At 35.1% G+C, this 23,822-nt stretch overlaps 1 protein-coding gene across 1 annotated transcript in view; it reads right to left on the minus strand.

Moving 5' to 3' along the window:
- SPEF2 (sperm flagellar 2) overlaps positions 1–23,822 on the minus strand; it is a 222,718-nt gene that overhangs the window by 176,443 nt on the left and 22,453 nt on the right. The window contains exon 3 of the mRNA XM_027846244.1: positions 1,025–1,277. Coding sequence (XP_027702045.1) covers positions 1,025–1,277 — 253 coding nt within the window. The remainder of the gene's footprint in view (positions 1–1,024; positions 1,278–23,822) is intronic.

Genomic DNA, 23,822 nt, shown 5'->3' on the forward strand with positions numbered 1-23,822 from the left:
GAAAGCATGAAGGGATAGAGGGGCATGGCACTGACAATGGCAAAGGAGGGACAGACATTAGACATGTTAGGAGTGAAGAATCAAATGTAGTCATGACAGAAAGAACAGAGGGCTGGGAGTCAGAGGACCTCGGTTTGAGTTCTGGGATCTGCGGTTTACTTGCAGGGTGATCTTGGACAAGTCGCTTCTAATTCCTGGCTTCAGTTTCCTTATTTGTCAAATGGGAGAAATGTACTAGATTATCTGTGAGGTCCCTTCCAGCTGTAATCCTGTATGATCCTTAACTGATCAGATACATGGACAAGGGAGAGCTAGGTCATGAATGGCATTCTTAGTCTTACATGTGTATGAGACAGAGACAGAGATGAAAAGAAAGAAACAGTAGATGTGAGAGAGAGAGAGAGACAGAGACAGAGAGGGAGAGAGAGACAGAGAGATGGAGATAAAAAGAGAAAGAGGAAGGAAGGAGGGAAGAAGAAAGGAAGGAAAGAGGGAATGAGGAAGGAAGCAAAGGAAGGGGTAAGGGAGGAAGGAGAAATGAAGGAAAGAAGGAAGGAATGAAAGAAAGAAAAAATATCAATAAGTGTCCACTATCTTCCAGGCACTGTAACAACACTTTGTAAGTATTACCTCATTTGATCTTTGCAACAACCCTGGGAGGTAAGCGTTGTTGGTATCCCTATTTTGCATTTGCAGAAACTGAAGCAGGTAGATGTTAAGTAACTTGCCAAAGGTCACAAAGTTATTAAGTATTTGAGGCTGCATTTGAACACAGGTCTTCCTGACTTCAAGTCCCATACTCTACTACGTAATCTACTGCACCACCTAGCTAACCTCAAGAGGAATAATTTATTTCTGAACTACTGTTACTACAAAAATAATACAATAAAAGGAAACAAACAAACAAAAAAAGATAAACCGTTCAAAAGCCTAATGGGACTTATCATGGAATTACATGGAGTTCTTGTCGTTCCTCTACACTGTATAACATACAAGGTTCTATAGCATTATTTTATATACCCACCTCTCGATAAATCTCACTTTTCATATTTTGCAGTTTTGCAGGTGCTAAAGGTCTCATTGTTTGCATTGCAACTCCAGTGAGTCCACTTTTTTTCTTTTTTTGGAGTGCAATGTACAACTGATAAAGAAGTTTGGTCACAGAGCCATGTTTTTCTGTCATAATATTTTGGGCCACATTTTGATCGAACTGAACACCCAGGAGTTGAAATGTTGGTTCTAAGCGAGAAAAATTATTAAGTTTGGCATTGGAAACCCTAAAATGAAAAAAAAGAAAGAATTTATTTATTAGATGTTACCCTATCTAAACCAATAATTGCCGTATACACTATGAAAATATTAATCACAGTGAAATATTTCTTTTCAAGCAAATATTTCAAGTAGCCCAAGTATTTTCATGATATGCCACTCCAAATTATATGTCATTTTAAACATTTTATTTTTCCGTACATTCACTCAAAGTTTAATACCATTTAGAGCTTAAACTTTTTCATACCCCCAGAGTGATTAATTTTATATTAGGTTTGAACGAAAAAGGCATAGACTTCTGTGCTTTAAATATGATTTTTGAATTTCTACAGAAAGGTATACACACAAAGCTACATACACACACTCACACACGTGTATATCTATCTATCTATATATATATATGTATAGATATATCTATCTAAACACCCCTTCTATATACACATATCTATGTATGTGTATATGCACACACATGTGTATTCAGGTATACATATACATACATACATATACATAACACACATATATGTGTGTTCAGGTATACATATACATACATACATATACATAACACAGGCCCAGAGCCAGGAAAGCTTGATTATATTATCAGAGCCACCACTTATTAGTTACCTAATAGTAGTCATAATGGGCCAGCTAGGTGGCACAGTGGATAGAATGTTGGGTCTGGAGTCAGGAAGACTCATCCTCCTGAATTCAAATCTGGCCTCAGACACTAACTAGCTGTGTTACCCTGGGCAAGTCACTTAACCCTGTTTGCCTCAGTTTCCTCATCTGTAAAATGAGCTGGAGAAGGAAATGGCAAACCACTCCAATTTTTTTTTTTTTGGCAAGAAAACCCCAAACAGGACCATGAAGAGTTGGATACAACTCAACAACAACAACAACAAAAGTAATCATAAAACCCTAGGACCAAATCAGAGTTGGCAGGGACCATAGAGGTCATCTAATCTAATTCCCTCCTTTTTTTTTAATAAGGAAACTGAGGCTCAGTGAGGTTAGATTCCTTTGAAACTATCCAATTCATAATTTCTTATGTATCAATAATATTACATTAAATTTTATGTACCATAATCTATCGAACCAATCCCCAACAGGAGGACACTCCTTTAGTTTCCAATTTTTGGCTACCAAGAAAAGAGCTGCTACAAAATTATTTTTGGACATAAGTCCTTTTCCTCTTTTTAAAAAAAAATTTCTCTGGGGTATAGGCCTCATACTAGTATAGCTACATCAAAAGGGATGCAAATTTATTAACTTTGTGGGCATAGTTCCAAAATTGGTTTCCTGAATGGTTGAAGTTAGACCTCTATTAAGAGTTCACTAAGGTACCTTTTTTTCCAGGAGCCCCTCCAATATTTGTTATTTTCCTTTTTTGTTATCTTTGAGAGTGTGAGATATGTGAAGTGTAATCTCAGAGTTGCTTAGATTTGCATGTATCTAATTAAAGTGATTTGAAGCATTTAAAAACTATAATTGCTGACAGCCTGTATTTCTCTCTTTGAAAACTGTATTTTCATATCCTTTGATTATTTATCTATTTGAGAATGGTTTTTAGTCATAAATTTGAATCAATTTCACATTTATCTTGGAAATGAGACCTTCATCAGAGAAGTTTGCCAACAAAGGCTTTTCTCCCCAGTTACCTATTTCCCTTCTAATTTGGTTGTGCAAAATCTTTTATATTTTATATAATCAGAATTATACATTTTATCTGGTGTAATCATATCTATCTCTTGTTTCGTCATAAACTCTTCCCCTATCTATAAATTTAAAAGGTAATTTCTTGCACCTCTAATTTGTTTATGATACGATCTTTTATGTTTGGTCATCTATCTATTTGGAGCTTATTTTGGGGTATGGTATGAGATGTTGATCTAAATATAACTTCTCCCAGATTGCTGTCCAGTTTTCCCAGCAATTTTTGTCCAACAGTAAGACCTTCCCTCAGCAATGGAGGTCTTTTGGGTTGAAAAATAAACTATATTATAATTAGGTTTATATTGTCTTTGTTGAATATTAATAGATACGCTCCCAAACATCTTATACCTTTATTTATTTTCAATGCAATTTTCTATTTCTTCCTGAAGAGTTTTATTAGTTATATATGAATCTTGATGACTTACATGGATTTATCTTACATCTTGTAATTTTGCTGAAATACTGGACTTTTTTTGGGGGGGGCGATAAAAGGCCTCTAAATTTTCTCCATTACATACATTTGCTCTTAGATTTAAATAAATGCTCTTTTAAGAGCATTAAGAAGAATATGTTCATTTATTCCTATGATTTTTAAAAAGTTTCAAAAAAAATTGAAACAGATGTTGGACTTTTCCAAATTCTTTTTAGTATCTATTGATTTAATAATATTATCTTATTTATATTATTAGCAGGATTTATTATATTCATAGTTTTCCTTATGGAGCCTACCTTACATTCTTGGCATAAACTCACTGGGGTTATAGTATCCAATTGTTCTAATTAAATGTTGTTGTAGCCTACTTGATAACATTATCTTTAAAATTGTTTGCATCAAACTTTATTAAGGATATTGGTCTGTTACTTTGTTTTCCTGCATATATTTCTCTCTGGTTTAAGTATTGAGACTATATTTGTATCATAGAAAAGGATCGGAAGGGTACCTTTTCTTAGTATTGTAACAATTTATGTCCTATTAGAATTGTTTTTTCAATGTTTAGTAGAATTAATTTGTGAATCTATCTGGTCCTGAAGGTTTTTTTTTATTCCTTTGAGAGTTATTTATGGTCTGTTTGTTTTTTTAAATTCAGTTATTTATATTTGACACTCTGTGTATATTTTTTATAAGTATTCATCATTTCCTCTAAGTTATCTATTTTGTCAGCATATAATGGACAAAATAATTTCTTTTCTTTTCTTTTCTTTTTTTTTTTTTTTGGTCTAGGCAATGGGGTTAAGTGACTTGCCCAGGGTCACACAGCTAGTAAGTGTATGGTTCTGAGGCTGGATTGAACTCAGGTCCTCCTGAATCCAGGGCCAGTGCTCTATCCACAGCGCCACTGAGCTGCCTCCTGAACAAAATAATTTCTGATAATTTCTTTTATTTCTCATTAAATTTGGTGAGTTATCCTTTTACATTTTTATGTGAACAATTTGATTTTCCTTTCAATTTTTAAAAATTCAGATAACTACATATTTTTATTAGTTAGAGATAAACATTTTCCCTTTCAGAACTGTTTCAGATGTTTCCCATAAGTTTTGTTATATTGTCTCCTTATCATTATTTTCTTTGATGACATTTTCAATTGTTTTTAGAATGTATTCCTTGATCCACCATTTCTTCAGAATTATGTTATTTAATCTTCAACCACTTTTTGATATTTTAAGGGCCATCTGTTGTATATAATTTTTATTGCACTATGATCAAATGTTGTACTTAATATTTCTGCTTTCCTACATTTTTGCTGAGGTAAAGCTTCCACAAGCAGCTGGAAAGTAGGTAATTTCCTTTTGGTAATCACAAGAGATCTATAATCTCTAATTTTTCTAAAACTCTATTAAGGTCCTTGATTTCTTTCTTATTTATCATTTCACTGGATTTATCAATGTCTGAAAGGAGTACATTAAGGTCTTCCACTATTATAGTTTTAATATCAATTTTCCTGCAATTTGATTAACTTTTCCTTTAAGTGTTTAAATGCTACACTATAAGTTGCAAATATGGAAAGTATTGATATTGATTAATTCTCTTTGGTACCTTTAATCATAAGGTAATTTCCCTACTCTTTAAAAAAAATTCTGTCTTTATTTTTACTGTAGCCTTATCTGAAATCATGATTGTTACTCCTGATTTTTTTGAATTCTATTGCTGCAAAACAGATTTTGCTTCAGCTCTTCATTTTAACTCTATGAATTTTTGTGATTCAAGTGTACTTCTTATGAACAACATATTGTCAAATTTTGCTTTTTAATCCATTCTTCTATCCTTTTTCATTTTATGGATGAGGTTAAGCTCAATCATATTCAAAATTATTATTGCTTTACAAATAAAAATGGTGGTAGAAAAGACAAAGTTGGCCTGACACTTGATCTTATAAGTGAAATAGCCTGTTTCCCCTATGTTGCAGTTCTTCTCTTTCCCTTCCTCCACCCCTGATCCAAGATTTTCCTTCTTTATTCCTTTTCTTTTAATTCATTTTCCCATTACTCTGTCCCACTTTCAAATCTGTTTTGTTTATGACTATCCCCTTTCTATCCCTCCCCTCTTAGAGCCTTCTCCACCCTTCCCTTGTCCTTATCTGTTCCTACTTTCCCTTTGAGTTCAATGTATTTCTATACAGGAATCCCTGGTGTGAGTGTGGATGTGTTATGTTCAAGTTTCCTTTATTCAGTTTACATGAAAGTGAATTTCTTGGGATGCCTAGTCTCCCATCCTTTCTTCAATGACTTTATACTTTTCATCTTATGTACTTGTATCATACAATAACATTTTCCTCTCCTTTCTCCTTTATTCCCCCATACAGCCTCCTGTCCCTTCCATCCCCTACCCCCTCCTCAATACCAAGACCATTAAAACAGAATAAAAACATCATGTAGGCTTTCTTTTGTGATTCTTAAAAGGCAGTAGTATCTGAAAAGACATTTTTTATCCTCCTATTAATATGTAGATCACATTAATATGTAAAACTGCACAAAGACTTTTGGAACACCTTTTTATGTTTCTCTTGGTGCATGCATTTCCATTTCAAAATTTACTCAGCTCAGGTCTTTTTATTAAGGATGTTTGGAAACCTTCTATTCCATCAAAGGTTCATTTCCCCCCTATAGAATTATATACTTAATTTTGCTTGATAGGTTTTCTTTCATTGTAAACCTTTGATCTCTTGTCTTTTCAAATACCGCATTCAAAGCTGTCCTCTCTTTCAATACAGTAGCTGCTGTTTTGTGTAATCTTTATTGTGTATCTTTGGCACTTGAACACCTTTTTGGCTGCATATAGTACCTTTTCTTTGTCATGGAACTCTGGATTTTGGCTATGATGATCCTGAGAGTTTTTATTTTGGGGTTTTCTTTGTTGAGGAGACAGAGGATTCTTTCTATTCTTATACTGTCCTCTGGTTCTAAGAGATTTGGGCAGTTTTAATTTATTAATTTCTTGTCTAAAACTTTCTTATTTTTTATATTCTTATATTTTCATTTATAATGTCATGCATTTTTTTCTATTATAATTTTCAAACAGAAAGAAAAATAATAGAAAGAGATTGTGTGTCATTAGTAGGTGGAGTGACAGCCTTGGTATCAGGAACACCTGGTTTTAAGTCTCACTTCTACACAAAGGGTCATCTCTATGGGAAATTTATTTAACCATAGTGCCCCAGTAAACTCTCCAAGACTGGAGCTTGTGGAGCAATTGCTGCTCTGCTTTGATAAAGTTCCTTACATAAGTGGGGTCACAGGTACAGGTAAAAACAATAATAACAATTATTATGACTACTGATATGAATTATAATATGAATATGATTATGACTACTGATATGAATATAGCACTTTAAGGTTGCCAAAAAGGTTTTACACATACTTCGCTGGAGACTTCATAGCCCCAGGAGGTGAATATACTTATTTTAAAAAAAAGTAGACTGAAACTGAGAAAGGCTAAATAACTGACTTGCCTATGGTCACACACCTAGGAAGTAAGTACCAGCCCTGGTATTGGAGCCCAGGCTTTCCTGACTCCAAGCCTGGCACTCTCTCTACTATCTCCATTCAAGTTTCTGGTTTATAAGTAAAATAATGGTTAAGAAGTTGATATGTCAGAATTTAGATTTCTGGAAAATGGCTTAAAATACACACACGATGGATGTGTGGTCCACAATGGAGTGTCCCTAACAAGGGTTGGCAAAATATATTTGTCCAGAATCGTGATAACCTATTGAAAATTTCGGCCTTAAACCGAAAAGGAAAGATGGAGGAGGGATCTGTCCACATGTACATTCACAAAGCTAGGCAGGGGAGCATTGTGGTACAGGGGATAGAATGATGAACTCAGAGTCAGGAAACCTAAGTTCAAATTCAGATTCTGATAGTTGGGTGAACGTGGACAAGACATTCAATTTTTCAAACCTCAGTTTCTCCAACTATAAAATGTTAATAGTTCCTATTGTACCTACCTTATAGAGTTGCTGTGGGGCTCAGATGAAATAACATACATTTGGGGGCAAAAAAAGAGACTCTATCTACTTCTGGAATGAATGATTCATCTTTAAACTAGCCTCTATTTCAGGGCAAAATGAGCAGTCACAATGTCTTTCCCACTATATCTCCCTGTGCTTTTCTCCAGTTCCCTTGCTATGCTAGCAATATCCTTCAACAAGGCTGTCTTACGATGTTCTCCACACACCAGATACAGATTAGTAAGCCTCTTCCTTACCTCCAGGGTCAGCTGCAGAACTAAACCACTGATTGTCCTCTTTTCCATTTTTTGTTTGTTTCCTACACTGTGCATCACTCTGTGTGTAACTTTCTCGTACTTGGAGTTCACTTGGCCGAAGGAAGAAAACTGTCAATTAAATAATCTCTCCCTGACATGGGTTATAATGACAATACAGCTTTTCTATCAGATTAGTACTCTAGATTTGTGAACTCTGCAAACTTGAAAGTAATTAATTCTGTGAATGACAGAATTAGTCATTGCTACTACAACTATTAGATACCACAGAGAACAGGCACAAAGTAGTAACAATAATAATAAAGAGTACTTACAGAGCGCTTTAAGGTTCAAAAAGTGCTTTACATATGTAATTTCATTTGATTATTGCAACAATTCCGAGAGATATTAACATTTTCATATTATAGATGAGGACTCTGAGGCTGAGAGAGGTTAGGTAATTTTTCCTGATCACAGATCTAGTGTCAGTGGTAGGATCTAAATTCACATCTTCTGATTCCAAGTGTGAAAAAGAACGGCACTATCTCAGGGCAGCTAGGTGGGACAGTGGATAGAGTGCTGGGGTTGGAGTCAGGAAGACCTGAGTTCAAATATGACCTCAGACACTTACTAGCTGTGTGACCCTGGACAAGTCACTTAACCTTGTTTGCCTCAGTTCCCTCATCTGCAAAATTATCTGCAGAAGAAAATGGCAAACCACACCACTTTCTTTGCCAAGAAAACCCCAAATGGGGTCACAGAGTCTGATAACTGAACAGCAACAAGAGATATAACAAAATTCTCAACACAGAGAATCCAAGAAAAGAGTCAGAAATAAATCCCACAGCTCAGATATTATTACACAAGACGTGTATCACAGATAGGGTGAAGTAGAGATTGGAACACAAGGAAGCAAATTTGACTTCACAAGTACCAGTAAATCGTTTGTGGGATAGGACCCAAGACTACAGTAGGATTCTAGAACTGTGCAATTTATTCAATAAGAACAGGGTGTGTAAAGAGGGGGTGGTAGTAGAATGACACTGTAAATTTAGAATATATTCTCAGTGAGACAATCCACCATCCAGAAGAGCAAAGAATAGCAGAGAGTATTTGGGTGAAGATCAATGGAGGCAGAAACACAAGTGATATTGCCAGCAAAATACACTATTGACCACCTGCATAGGAAAAGTTTATGAAACAGATGGAAACCCTAGCATTGAGGCAGAGTGTGATTAAAAAATTTCACTCATCTGGTCAGAACTCACTCTCTCTGCCAAAAGCAGAGCAGCTGATAATTTCTTGGCTTACCCTAATAACAATTTCATCCTTCAAAAGGTGGAGGAGCTAACAAAGGAAATTACTCTTATGGCCTTGAACCCCACCGACAAAGAGAACAGTTGCTGGGTAGAAATCATGGAAAGCTTAAGAGGAAGTAACCATTTTGACTAAGGATCCGTGACAGTGAGTAAGAGTCAAGTTGCATTAGCTTGACACTCTCTAGATTTTTAGGAAAATGAATTTCAAATGATTTAGAGGAAGGATAAAATTAAGATCCCACAGACCAGGGACGGGGAACCTGTAGCCTAGAGGTCACATGTGGCCTTCCAGGTCCTTGGGTGCAGCAGCCCTTTGACTAAATCCTAACTTCACAGAACAAATCACCTTAATAAAAGGATTTGTTCTGTAAAACTTGGACTCAGTCAAAAGGCTGCACCCAAGGACCTAGAAGGCCACATGTGGCCTGGAGGCTGCAAGTTCCCCACCCCTGCCATAGACTATAATTGTATAGGTGAAGACAGTCCAGTAGGGATAGTGAAACTCTCAAATATGAAATTCTAAAGGTTCAAAGAAAAATAACCCTGATGTGCAAAAGGGGGAATTTTCTAAAGAGACCTATGTAGAGGTATAATCAACTTGTCTACCAACATAAAAAGACACATACAGACAGTAACTCAGCACTTGATAAATACAAGAATATAAATTATTGATTTAGGATTCCCTTTTAAATAAGAATTTCTGGGAAAACTAGAAAGCAGGTAGAAATGGACTTTAGAATACCACCTAGTTCACATACAATATGCTCAATATAGACATACCATCTAAATATAAAAGGGTCACATCATAAATTTTTTAAAAAATTACAAGGGAATGAGATTAAATATATTTTTCAACCATGGCTAGAAGGATGATTTCTAATTAAACAATGAATAGAGGAGTAAAAAAAATAAGACTGTTTTGACTACATAAGATTGAAAAATTTCTACATGAATAAAACCAATAATGATTGAATTAGAAGAGAATCTCTGAAGTTGGAATATATATTTGTATAAAAATCAGTGTTGCAAATCTGATGTGTAGAATATTCAAGGAACCGAGACAAATGTGTAATACCATTCTCCAATAAATAAGTAGTCAAATGTCAGAAACAAATAGTTTTCAAAAGAATTATCAACTATATGTCACCACATGAGTACAGGCAACAACTAACTAATAGTAAAAGAAATGCAAATTAAAATAACTTCAGGTTGGTCAGTCACTCAACAAGCATTTTAAAAAATGAATAAATTAATTCACTTCCGTAAGATTGAGTTTTAAAATTTCCCCCTCCCTTTCCCTCTCCCCAAGACAGCATGCAATCTGATACAGGCTCTACTCATACATTCATGTTAAGCATATTTTCCCATTAGTCATGATGTAAAGAACAATTAGAATGAAGTAATAAAACAAAACAAAAGAAAAGGAGAGCAAATAGTATGCTTCCATCTGCATTCAGACTCCATAGTTCTTTCTCTGGATGTGGATAGCATTTTCCATCGTGAGTCTTTTGGAGATGTCTTAGATCCTTGCATCGCTGAGAAGAACAAAGTCTATCAGTTAGTCATTGCACAACGTGGCTGTTACTATGTATGATGTTCTCCTGGTTCTGCTCACTTCACTCAGCATCAGTTCATGTAAGTTCTTCCAAGTTTTTCTGAAGTCTGCCTGCTCATAATTTCTTTTTTTTAATTAATAAATTAATTTTTAGTTTTCAACATTCACTTCCATAAACTTTTGAGTTTTAAATTTTCTCCCCCTGCCTCTCCACCTTCCTCCCCAAGATGGCGTGTAGTCTGATAGAGGCTATACATATACATTCCTATTAAACATATTTTCACATTGGTCATGTTGTAAAGAAAAATTAGAACCAATAGGAAGAACCACAAGATAGAAGAAATAAAACAAAACAAAAGAAAAAAAAGAGCAAATAGTATACTTTGATCCACATTCAGACTTTGTAGTTCTTTCTCTGGATGTGGATAGAATTTTTCATCATGAGACTCTTGGAGATGTCTTGCATTTTGTGTGTTTATTTGGAAAATAATGTAATCACTATGACTTTAACTTGGTTACATAATAGATGAAACATGTATGAATGGTTTTTCAAAATTTTCTTATCTTCTCTTACTTCCTTAAGCTTCCACTGCCCCCTTATTTTTATTCAACACCCCCCGTAGGCCTCTTTGTACCTGAGGCTACTATAGCCCCCCTGGATCATTCCAGCATCCTCCAGGGGCAGTATCACCCACTTTGGGAACCTCTGGGAAGGTAAAGATCATTTATTAAACACCTACTATGTTATAGACACCATGCTAATAAGCATTTTTACAAATATTATCTCATTTTGCTCCTCACAACAACCCTGAGAGATAGGAAGTAAGTCAATTTAATAGGTGGAGATAACACATATAGGCACGTTCACTTAAGTGGCAAATAGAAAGGCCCAGTAGTAAAGCAAATGATAATGCCCATAACTGTTTGATTTCACTGCTGAGATACCACTGATACATACATACATACATACATGTATATATATGTATATATATATACACACACATACATATATATATACACATATATATCTCCAAGAGTTTAAAAACATGTTTAAAAATATATACACATACATATATATATATATTATATATATATATACACACACATACATATATATATATACACATATATATCTCCAAGAGTTTAAAAACATGTTTAAAAATATATACACATACATATATATATATATATATATATTATATATATATATAAAAAAATGGTTCCACATATGCCAAAATATTCGCTGAAGCACTTTTTATAGTACAAAAGAAGTAGAATCAAAGTAGATGTCTGACAACTAATCAGAAAGAAATCACAAGGGACGTTTTACCGGCACCGGGTGCAGCTGGTACTGATTGGCAACTCTGTTGCCCATACTAAGTTTTCAGTAACAGTTCCAGGGTGGAGAGAAGCCTGCATGGTTGCCATTCAAGGTCTGAGAGCAATGCTAAAGCTTGTGGATGCAGGAGCACAGAGGACCTGGCCACAGGTTTGGGGGGCCTAGAGAAGTGCTATAGGGGAGCAGATGCCCTGGTCATGTGCTAGGGCCCTGAGGAATGCTAGTACTTGCAGCTACAGGGGAACAAGGGCCTTTTTTGGGTACAGGTCAGAGTACAGATATCAGGAGAGCAGTGACCACCACATCTTTCCTCAGATCAGACCACCTTAAAAACACCAAAAACTTACAGACCTCCCAGAACTACCTCTAAAAACAGCAGATTCCAAAAGTCTGAAGCTTAAAACAGTACCCCTCCACCCTCCTCAAGTGAGTAGAGCCCAACTTTAACATAAAGGACAATGTCAGGAAATAGGCTAGAAAAATGAGCAAACAACAACAAAAGAACCTGACCATAAAAAGCTACTGTGGTGACACAGAAGATCAAGACACAGACTCAGAAGAAAACAAAGTGAAATCAGCTACAAGCAAAGCCTCAGAGAAGCAAAGCCTCAGAGAAAAAACAAATGCAAATTCAGCACAAGCCCAACAAGAATTCCTGGAAGAGCTAAAGAAAGAGATGAGTGGTAGAAGGAAAATTGGCCAAAAAAAAAAAAAATGACAGTGATGCAAGAAAATTTTAAAAAGAGAATTAACAGCTTGGTAAAAAAGGCAGCTTTCTTTGGGCAGCTAGGTGGCACAGTGGATACAGTGCCAGCCCTGAAGTCAGGAAGATTCATCTTTCTGAGTTCAAATCTTGCCTCAGACAGTTACGAGCTGTGTAACCCTGGGCAAATTACTCAACCCTGTTTGCCTTGGTTCCTCATCTATAAAATGAGCTGGAGAAGAAAATGACAAGTCACTCTAGTAGCTTAGCCAAGAAAACCCCAAATGGGGTCATGAAGAGGCAGACATGACTTAAATGACCAAACAACAACAAAAGAGGCACAAAAATACTAAAGACAATGATACCTTAAAAAACAGAATTGGCCATACAGTAGTAAAAGAGGCACAAAAATTCACTAAAAAAAAAGAACTTAAAAAGCAGAATAAAATAATTCCTTAAAAATTAGAATTGAGCAAGTGGAAGCTAATGATATCAAGAAACAATAAAATAAAGTCAAAAGAATGAAAAAGAGGAAGAAAATGTGAAATATCTCATTAGAAGAAACAACTGACCAAGAAAACGGAGCAAGGAGAGATAATTGAAGAATTACTAAAAGGCCTAGTCTTCACATTTAAAGAAATTATAAAGGAAAATTACATCAATATCTTGGTTCCTGAGAGTAAAATAGAAACTAAAAGAACACCCCAATCATCACCAGAAAGAGAACCCCAAATGAAAACTCCCAGGAATATTATAGGTAAATTTCAGCACTACCAGGTCAAGGAGAAAATACTGTAAGCAGCCAGAAAGAGACTATTGAAATATTGTAGAATCACAGTCAGGATTACACCAGATTTAGCAGCTTCCATGTTAAAGGAGTAGAGTGCCTGGAATATGATATTCTGGAAGGCAAATGAGCTAGGATTAAAATCAAGAATATTTTACCAAGCAAAGTTGAGTATAATCCTTCAGAGGAAAATGGTCATTTAATGAAATAGAGGACTTTCAAGCATTTCTGATTAAAAGACCAGAGCTGACTAGAAAATTTGACATTCAAACACAAGACTCAAGAGAAGCATAAAAAAGGGTAAACATGAAAGTGAAATCATAAGGGACATAAAAAGCTTAAATTGTTAACATTCCTATATGGGAAGATGATCATTGTAACTCCTCAGAACTGTATTATTATTGGGGCAGTTAGAAGGAGCCTACATAGGCAGAAGGTATGGATCTGAGTTGATTATGTTGGGGTGATCTCTGAAAAAAATGAAAGGTTAAAAAAGAGGGATGCATTGGGAGAAGGGGGAAGGGATAGGAAGAATGTGGAAAATTATCTTACATAAAAAGGCACACAAGGAAGAGCTTTTACACATGAGTGGAAAGTGAGGGTTCATGGGCAATGTTTGAATAGCACTCTCAGTGGAAGTGGTTCAAAGAGGGAAGAATACATATGTACACTTACTAGAGAAATCTATCTTACCTAACAGGGAAGTAGGACAGGAAGTGACTGTGAGACAAGGAAGTGGTGAAAAGAGGGAGGGCAGATTAAGGAAGGTACTGGTTAGAAGCAAAACCGACTTTTGAGGAGGGACAGGATCAAAAGAGAGAGAAAAGAATAAATAGAAGAAAATAGGATGAAGGGAAATATACAATAATCAAAACTGTGATTGGGAATGGGATGATTTTACCCATAAAACTGAAGCAGAAAGCAGAATGGATTAGAAACCATAATCTAACAATATGATGTTTACAAGAAATGCACTTGACACAAAAACGAACACACAGAGTTAAAAACAGGGGGCTGGCGCAGAATTAATTATGCTTCAGCTGAGGTTATAAAAGGCAGGAATAGCAATCATAATCTCAGATAAATCAAAAGCAAAAAAAAATCGACCTACTTAAAAGAGATAGTCAGCAAAATAATATTTTGCTAGAAGGTACCACAGGCAAGTAATAGTAATGTTAATTTTATAAGCACGAAATTGCAAAGCATCCAAATCATTAAAGGAAGAGTTACAGGAGGAAATAGACAGTGGGGGACTTCAACATTCCCCTCTCAGAACTAGATAACTATAACCATAAAACAAATAAGAAAGACGTTAAGGAGACAAATAGAGTTTTAGAAAATTTAGATATGATAGACCTCTGGAGAAAATTAAAAGGGAATAGAAGGAACATGCCTTTTGCTTAGCTGTATGTGTTACCCTTCACAAAAACTGGTTATGTATTAGGAAATAAAAACCTCACTAACAAATGGAGAAAAGCAGAACTATTAAGTGTACTCATTTTGGACCTTAATGCAATAATGATATTCAATAGAGGACCTTGGAAGCATAGATCAAAGTTAATTGGAAACTAAACAATCTAATGCTAAAGAATGAGTGAGTCAAAGAACAAATCAAAGAATCAATAATTTCATTAAAGAGAAGGACAACCACGAGACAACATACCAAAATTCATGGGATTTAGCCAAAGCAGTACTTAGGGGAAAATGTATACCTCTAAACACTTACATCAATTGAAAAAGAGAAAAGGCATATCAATGACTTGGGCATGGAACTAAAAGAAAAAAAAATAGGAAAAAAATTAAAAATCTCTAATTAGAAAATAAAATAGAAATCCTGAAAAATCAAAGAAGAGCTTAATAAAACTGAAAGTGAAAAAGTTGAACTAATAAATAAAACTAGAAGGTAGTTTTATGAAAAAATCAATAAAACAGATAAACTATTTGTTAATTCGATTTTTAAAAATTAAGAAAAACCAAATTACCAGTATCCAAAATGAATGAATGCACCACCAATGAAGATGAAATTAAAGTGATTATTTGGAGTTATTTTCCCCAATTATATGCCATTAAAACTGACAACCTAAGTGAAATGGATGAATATTTACATAAATATAAATTGTCCAAATTAAGAGAACAGGAAATCAAATACTTAAATAACCTTATCTTCGCAGGAAAAAAAAATTGAACAAGCATTAAATGAGCTCTCTGAGAAAAAAAATCCCCAGGACCAGATGGATTCAGAAGTGGATTCTACCGAACATTTAAAGAACAATTAATTCTAATCATATATTATTTGAAAAAATATACCATATCCCTTCTACCATACGAATGTGATTTTGATACCTAAGCCAGCGAGAGCAAAAACAGAAAAAAGCTATAGACCAGTTTCCCTAATGAATACTGATGCAAAAATTTTAAGTAAAATAGTAGCAATGAGAATATAGCAACGTCTAAGTAAGTGGGATTTATATCAAGAATGTAGGACTGGTTTAATATTAGGAAAACTAAATGCATAATTGACCATATCAATAACAAACACAATAAAAATCATATGAATATATCAATAGGTGCTGAAAAAAGCTTTTGACAAAACACAACATACATTTCTATTAAAACTAAAGTTTCTTTCTTAAAATAATAAATAAAATCTATCCAAAACAAATAAAAAACATTATCTGTAATGGGAATAAAGTGGAAGCTTATCTCAATAAGATCAGAGGTGAAGCAAGGACGTTCCTTACCAACATTATTATTCAACATTGTTCTAAAAATTCTACTCTGGCAATATGACAATAAAAAAGAAACTGAAGGAATGAGAGTAGCAATGAGGAAACAAAGCTATTGCTCTGCAGACAATATGACGGTATACTTAGAGAACCCTAGAGAATCAACTAAAAACATAGCTGAAACAATTAACAACTTAAGTAAAGTTGCAAGATATAAAATCAACACACATAAATCATTAGTTTTTCTATATATTTCCAATAAAACCAATCAGGAAGAGTTAGAAAGAGAAATTCCAACTAAAAAAGTACAATGTAAATTACCTGGGAGTCTACATGCCAAGATTAATCCAGGAACTATATGAACACAATTACAAGATGTTTTTTCACACAAATAAAGACAGACCCAAACAAATGGAGAAATATCCATTGCTTATAGGTAGGTCAAGTCACTATTATAAAAATAATGATTCTACCTGAATTAATTTACTTATATCATTATCAATCATTATTATCAAACTACAAAATAATTCTGTAAAGCTAGAAAAAATAATAACAAAATTCATCTGGAAGAACAAAAAGCCAACAATATCAAGGGAATAATGAAAAAAAAGTGAAGGAAAGCAACCTAGTAGTATCAGATTTCAAATTATCACAAAGAAGTAACCATCAAAACAATCTGGTACTAGCTAAGAAATAGGGTGGTGGATCAGTGGAATATATTAAGTATACACTACATAGTAATAAATGACCATAGTAATTTAATTACTCTAAATAATCACTTTAAACCCCAAGATCCAAGCTTTCAGGGCAAAAACTCACTACTTGCCAAAAATTGCCAGGAAAAACAGAAAGCAGTCTGGCAAAAAACTATTACTATTGATATTTATATTTGAAACTAGGCATAGACCAATATCTCATATAGTTTACAAAGATAAGGTCAAAATGGACATATGATTTAGACATAATGGATGCTATCATAAACAAATTAAGGGAAAAAAGAAAATTTTACTTGTCAGATCTACGGCTAAGGGAAGAGTTTATGATCAAATAAGAAATGAAGAGAATCATGGGAAGTAAAATGGATAATTGTTATTACATGAAATTAAAGTTTTTGCACAAACAAAACCAATACAGACAAAATTAGAAGGAATGTAGGAAATTGGAAGGCGGGGATTTTACAGCAAGTTTCTCTGATGAAGACTTAGAGAACTGAATAAAATTTATAAAAAATGAGAGTCATTCTCCAATTGATAAGTAGTCAAAAGATACAAACGGAGTTTTCTGAAGAAGAAATCAAAGCTATCTAGATTCATATAAAATATTCAAATATCTATTGATTAGAAAATTGCAATTTTCAAACAACTCTGAGGTGCCACCTCACACATATCTGATTAGCTAACATGACAGAAAAGAAAAATGACAAATGCTGGAGGGGAGGTGGAAAAATTGGGAAACTAATGCACCATTGGTAGAGTTGTAAAACTGGTCCAAATATTCTGGAGAACAATTTGGAACTATGCCTAAAGGGCTATAAAGTTGTGCACACCATTTGACCCAACAATACCACTACTGGTCTGTATCCCAAAGGAAAAGGACCCACGTGGACAAACATATTTATAACAACTCTTTCTGTGGTAGCAAAGAATTGAGGGAATTGCTCATCAATTGAGGAACAACTGAATAAATTGTGGTGTAGGAATGTGATGAAATACTATTGTACTATAAGTGACGGCAGGTGGTTTCAGAAAACCCTTGGAAGCCCTATGTAAATTGATAAAGTGAGCAGAATGAGGCGATCATTGTACACAGTAACAGCAGTATTTTAATGATGATCACCTGTGAAAGATAGCTACTCTGATCAATACAATGATCTATGACAATTCCAAGGGACTCATGTTGAAAAATGCTGTGCACTTCCAGAGGGTGAGAAGTGATGAACTCTGAATGCACATTCAAGTATAATTTTTCAATTTATTTATTTTTCTTGCTTTTTTTGGTAACATGGCTAATACAGAAATATGTTGTGCATGATTCTCCATGCATAATTGATACCATATTACTTGCCTTTTCAATGAGTGAGTGAGAGGCGAGAGGAAGAGAGAGAATTTAGAACTCAAAATTTTAAAAAAGAGTGTTAAAAAATAATAATTTTAAAATAAAAAAAAGAAAATGGAAATCATTGGAAGAGAGATGACAAAAGAACCTATGAGCGTTGATGACATCATCAAGAGAGCTTAGTAGAAGAAAGACTGAAAACAGAGCCTTGAGATAAACTGCCAAGTAGGGGATGAGACAAGAAAGACAAGCCAGCAAAAAAGAAAAAAAAAAGAGAAGACAAAGTTGGTGAGTTACAAGGTGAACAAGGAAAGAATAATATCCTATGAAAGAGAAATAGTGAAAACCTAAGGAGGAGAGGGTGATCAATAGAAGCTACAAAGAGGTCAAGAACAATGAGGACTAAGAAGGAAGGGGTCATCACATTGGGCATTAAAACAACACTGGTGCCATTCTACAATGTATAAATAATGTAAGGACATATGCAGTTCTCAAAAGAAGAATTCCAAAGTATGAACAACCATATGAAATACTCCTCCAAATAACTGATAATAAGAGAAATGCAAAACAGTTAGGAGGTTTTCCTTCATACTCAGCAGATTGGAAAGATGGAAATAGTCAAAATTGGTGGGGCCATGAGAAGACAGACACACTATAACACTGTTGCTAGAGTCAGGAATTGGTCAAGCAATTCCAGAATGTAATTTGGAAGTATGTTTTAAAAATAAAACAAAACATACATACATACACATTATCGACATATGTTTCAAGGAGGTCAAAGATACAAAGATTCCAATTATACTATATACAAATATAAAATTCTCACTAAAGCAATCTTGTGGTAGCAACCAACTGGAAAAAAATAATTATCCATCGACTGGTAAATGACTCAAAAAATTGAGATATATGAGATTAAGGGAATATAACTACACCACAAGAAATTAATGTGAAGAATTCCAAAGAACATAGAAAGTATACTAACTCATGCAAAGTGAAGTGAACAGAGTCAAGCATAGTGTACATATAATTTAAACAGAAAGAACAAAAAAGCCAAATTCAATGTTTCATAATTATAATAACCAGGTTTGATACAAAAAAAAAAAGATTTGAGAAAATGTGTACCTTACTCCCTTTACAGCAGAGATGGGAGCCTATGGGTCAGATGCTGTCAGGTAAGGTCAATGTATTGATTAGATTAGATTAGAAAAGAACTGCTCTTTTTCCCTCATTCTTTTTTCATCTGTGTTACAAGGAATGAGTCAGTAGGCAGCAGAGGAAGAGGAATATATTTGGAAATTCATGTGATGAAAAAACAAGTCATCAATAAAAAAAAATATTTTATTTTAAAAAGAGATTATTGGAAACCTTGGAAAAGTAGATTCATTTGAGTCATAACATTGGAAATTAGATTGTAATGGACTTTGAGAAATGAGTAAAAAATAAGAAAATGGAGAAAATAAGGACAGATGATTTTTTCTTCTGGGATTTTGGTTTCAAAAGGGAAGATTCATGATAAATGCTTGAGAGGATGGTAGGATCAAATAAAGGATTTGATTTTATTTTACTATGGTAATTTTTATTTATTTTTTTGTTTTCAACATTTACTTCCACAAGATTTTGAGTTCCTAATTTTCACCCCATCTCACCCCTCCCCGCACCCCAAGATGGCATGCATTCTAAATACCCCTTCCCTAGTCTGACTTCCCTTCTATCTCTCCCCCCCTTCTCTTATCCCCTTCCCCTTCAATTTTCCTGTAGGGCAGGATGGATTTCTGTACCCCATTTCCTGTATTTCTTATTTCCCAGTTGCATGTGAAAACATTTTTTTTAAAACATGAGTTTTTAAAACTTTGGGTTCCAAATTTTCTCCCTTCCTCCCTCTCCACCCAGCCTCATTGATAAAGCAAGCAACTAAATACAGGTTATATATGTGCAGTTATGCAAAACACTTCCATAGCAGACATGCTGTGAAAAACTAACTCTATTTCCCTTAATCCTATCCCGCCCACCCATTTGTTCCATTCTTTCCTTTTACCCTGTCCCTCCTCAGAAGTATTTGCTTCTGATTACCCCCTTTCCCAATCTGCCCTCCTCTCTATCATTCCCCTACTCTCTTGTCCCCTTCCCCCCCATTTTCCTGTAGGGTAAGACAGATTTCCACACCCAATTGAGTGTGTATGTTATTCCCTCCTGAAGTCAAATCCTATGAGAATAAGATTCACTCATTCCCTCTCACCTTCCTCCGTTTCCCCTCCATTGTAAGAGCCTTTTCTTTTCTGTTTTGTTTTGGGTTTTTTTTTTGTGGGATAATTTAGCCCGTTCTACCTCTCCCTTTGTCCTTCTCTTAGTATATTCCTCTCTCACCCCTTAATTTTATTCTCCACATATGACTCCTTCATTTTCAACTCACCCTGTGCCCTTATCTATATACACATACATATAATTTTTTCCCCTCCAACTACGCTAATACTGACGAAGGTCTCATGAGTTACAAATATCATCTTTCCATGCAAGAATGTAAACAGTTCAACCTTAATAAGTCTCTTATGATTTTCTTTTTCCTGTTTACCTCTTCATGTTCCATTCAAGTCTTATATTGGAAAATCAAATTTTCTATTCAACTCTGGCCTTTTCATCAGGAATGCTTGAAAGTCCTCTATTTCACTGAATGACCATTTTTGCCCCTGCAGGATTATACTCAGTTTTGCTGGACAGGTGATTCTTGGTTGTAATCCTATCTCCTTTGCTCTCCGGAATATCATATTCCATGCCCTGTGGTCCCTTAATGTAGAAGCAGCTAAATCTTGTGTTATCCTGATTGGGTTTCCACAATACTTGAATTGTTTCTTTCTGGCTGCTTGTAATATTTTCTCCTTGACCTGGGAACTCTGGAATTTGGCTATAATATTCCTAGGAGTTTTCCTTTGGGTATCTGTTTCAGAAAGAGATCGGTGGATTCTTTCCACTTCTATTTTGCCCTCTGGTTCTAAAATATCATGGCAGTTTTCCTGGATAATTTCTTGAAAGATGATGTCTAGGCTCTTTTTTTGATCATGGCTCTCAGATAGTCCAATAATTTTTAAATTCTCTCTCCTGGATCTATTTTCCAGGTCAGTTGTTTTTCCAATAAGATATTTCACATTGTTTTTTAATTTTTCATTCTTTTGGATTTGTTTTACAGTGTCTTGATTTCTCATAAAGTCACTAGCTTCCAATTGCTCTATTCTAATTTTTAAGGAAGTATTTTCTTCAGTAATCTTTTGGACTTCGTTTTCCATTTGGCCAATTTTGCTTTTTAGGGCATTGTTCACTTCATTGGCTTTTTGGACCTCTTTTGCCATTTGGGTTAGGCTATTTTTTAAGGTGTTATTTTCTTCAGTATTTTTTTAGGTCTCCTTTAGCAAGCCATTGACTTCTTTTTCATGATTTTCTTGCATCACTCTCAGTTTTTCCTTTTTCCTCTACTTCTCTTACTTTATTCTCAAAATCCCTTTTGAGCTCTTCTAAGGCCTAGGACTGATTCATATTTTTCTTAGAGGCTTTGGATGTAGGAGCTTTGGCTTTGTTGTCTTCTTCTGGATGCGTGTTTTGATCTTCTTTGTCACCAAAGTAAGATAATATAGTCTGACTCTTTTTGCGCTGCTTACTCATGATCGCGGCCAATTACTTGAGTTTTAAACTCTTTGTTAAGGTAAAAGTCTGCTTCCAATGTGAAGAGTATACTGTCCCAAGCTTCGGGGGCTTGTACAGCTGTTTTCAGAGCTACTTCTAGGGACCTGTAAATTTTCAGCTCTTCCAAGTTGGTATGATAAGGGGCAAGGTGTTTTCTCTCCACCACCACAACAAGCTCCACCACACCAGCGTTCCTCCTTGCCCCAGGACTGCCCCTCAGAGCTGTGACCCAGATCGAAGCACGGGCAAAGCAAGAGATTCCTGCCTCAACACAGGCAAAGAGATCCCTGCAATCCCCCTTTGATCAGCCACTCGATTTCCCCTCAGTCTGTGGGCAGGACGCTCAGGAAAAAGCCGCGGCCCCGGGCCGCACTTGAGACTTGTGGCTGAGACCTAGCTCCTCTCTCACCACAGTCACAGACTTTTCCCACTGACCTTCTAAGTTGTCTATGGGGTTCAGGGGTTGAGAAGTCTGGAAACCGCCACAGCTGCCTGCGATTCAGCCCTCTGAGGCCTGCTCCAGGGTCACTGCGGCCTGCATGCCCACACCGCACTGCGCTCCTCTTCCCACGCTGCGCGATAGACCTTTCTGATCAACCATCCAGGCTGTCTTGGGCTGGAAATTTGTTTCACTTTGTCTTTTTGTGGGTTCTGCTGTTTTAGAATTTGTTTAGAGCCATTTTTTTAGGTATTTGGAGGGCTTTGGGAGACAGCTCAAGACAGTCACTGCTTTCCCTCCACCATCTTGGCTCCGCCCCTCAAATGAAGGATTTTAAAAGATAGGAGAGATCAGGGTATGTTTGCAAGCTGTAGAGAAGTAGTCAGTGGATAAGGAGAGATTTAAAATTAGATAAAGAGAGATGACCAAAAGGACAAGTTCCAAAGGGCACCTAAGAAGGTGGGATGAAGCACAAAAGTAGTGAAGATGATTTGGCAAGGAGAAAGCTTTTTTCTTCCAAGACTGGAGCAAAGGAGGAGAGAATGGGGAATAATCTTGAGGTGATACAAAATACAGACTTAGGAAAGAGAAAGCTTTCTGTAATAGGTCTGATTTTTTTTTTCCCAGTGAAATATGATGTCTTCTATTTAGATCAAGGGTTCTTAACCTGGGGTCCACAGACCTCCAAAAGGGATCATCAATAGATTTAGCTTCTTGAACTTGAATGAGAAATACACGTTTTATTTTCATTATCCTCTAATTGAAATTTACCACTGCCTTCAATTACTTAAGAATATTATTCTTAGAAGGGTTTCACCAGATTGACAAAGGAGTCCATAACACTGAAAAGATGAAGAAATTCTATCTTCTATTTGACATGGTACTAGAAATGCCAACTGTAACAACAAGACAAGAAAAAGAAATTGAGAGAATAATCAAAGATAAAGAAGAAACAAAATGATCACTTTTTGTAGAAAATAGGATTGTGTAATTAAAGAATGAACCTTAGAGAGCCAACTAAGATTAAAGGAACAGAATAACTAGCAACATTGAGGCATATAAAATAAATGCAGAAATCATCAACATTTCAATGAAGTACCAATAAAAACATAATGGGAAAAATAGAAAAATTACATTTAAAATAATTTCAAAATGTATTAAAAAAACTTATTAGTTCACTTACCAAGATACACATAAAAACACACGAATACAATTACAAACCAATTTTACAGAAATGTCGACATAAATAATTCAGAAAATATTAATAGCTTATGGATAGAATGAGTCAATATAATAAAAATTATAATTCCATTTAAATTAATGTACTTACTCCATGCCATATCAATAAAATTACCAAATTATTACTTTATAGAACTAGAAAAATAATAATAATAAAATTGATAAGGAGGACCATGGTCAATCTCAAGAGAATGAAGGGGAATTACAAGCACCAAATTTCAAACTTTACTACAAGCAGTAATTCTCAAAACAGTGGTGGTTTAGTAGCAGTTTAAAAACAGGTTGATCGGTGGAAGAGATTAGGTAC

The sequence above is a fragment of the Vombatus ursinus genome, unplaced genomic scaffold (assembly GCF_900497805.2).
Source record: "Vombatus ursinus unplaced genomic scaffold, bare-nosed wombat genome assembly UNPS02015106.1, whole genome shotgun sequence".
NCBI lineage: Eukaryota > Metazoa > Chordata > Mammalia > Diprotodontia > Vombatidae > Vombatus > Vombatus ursinus.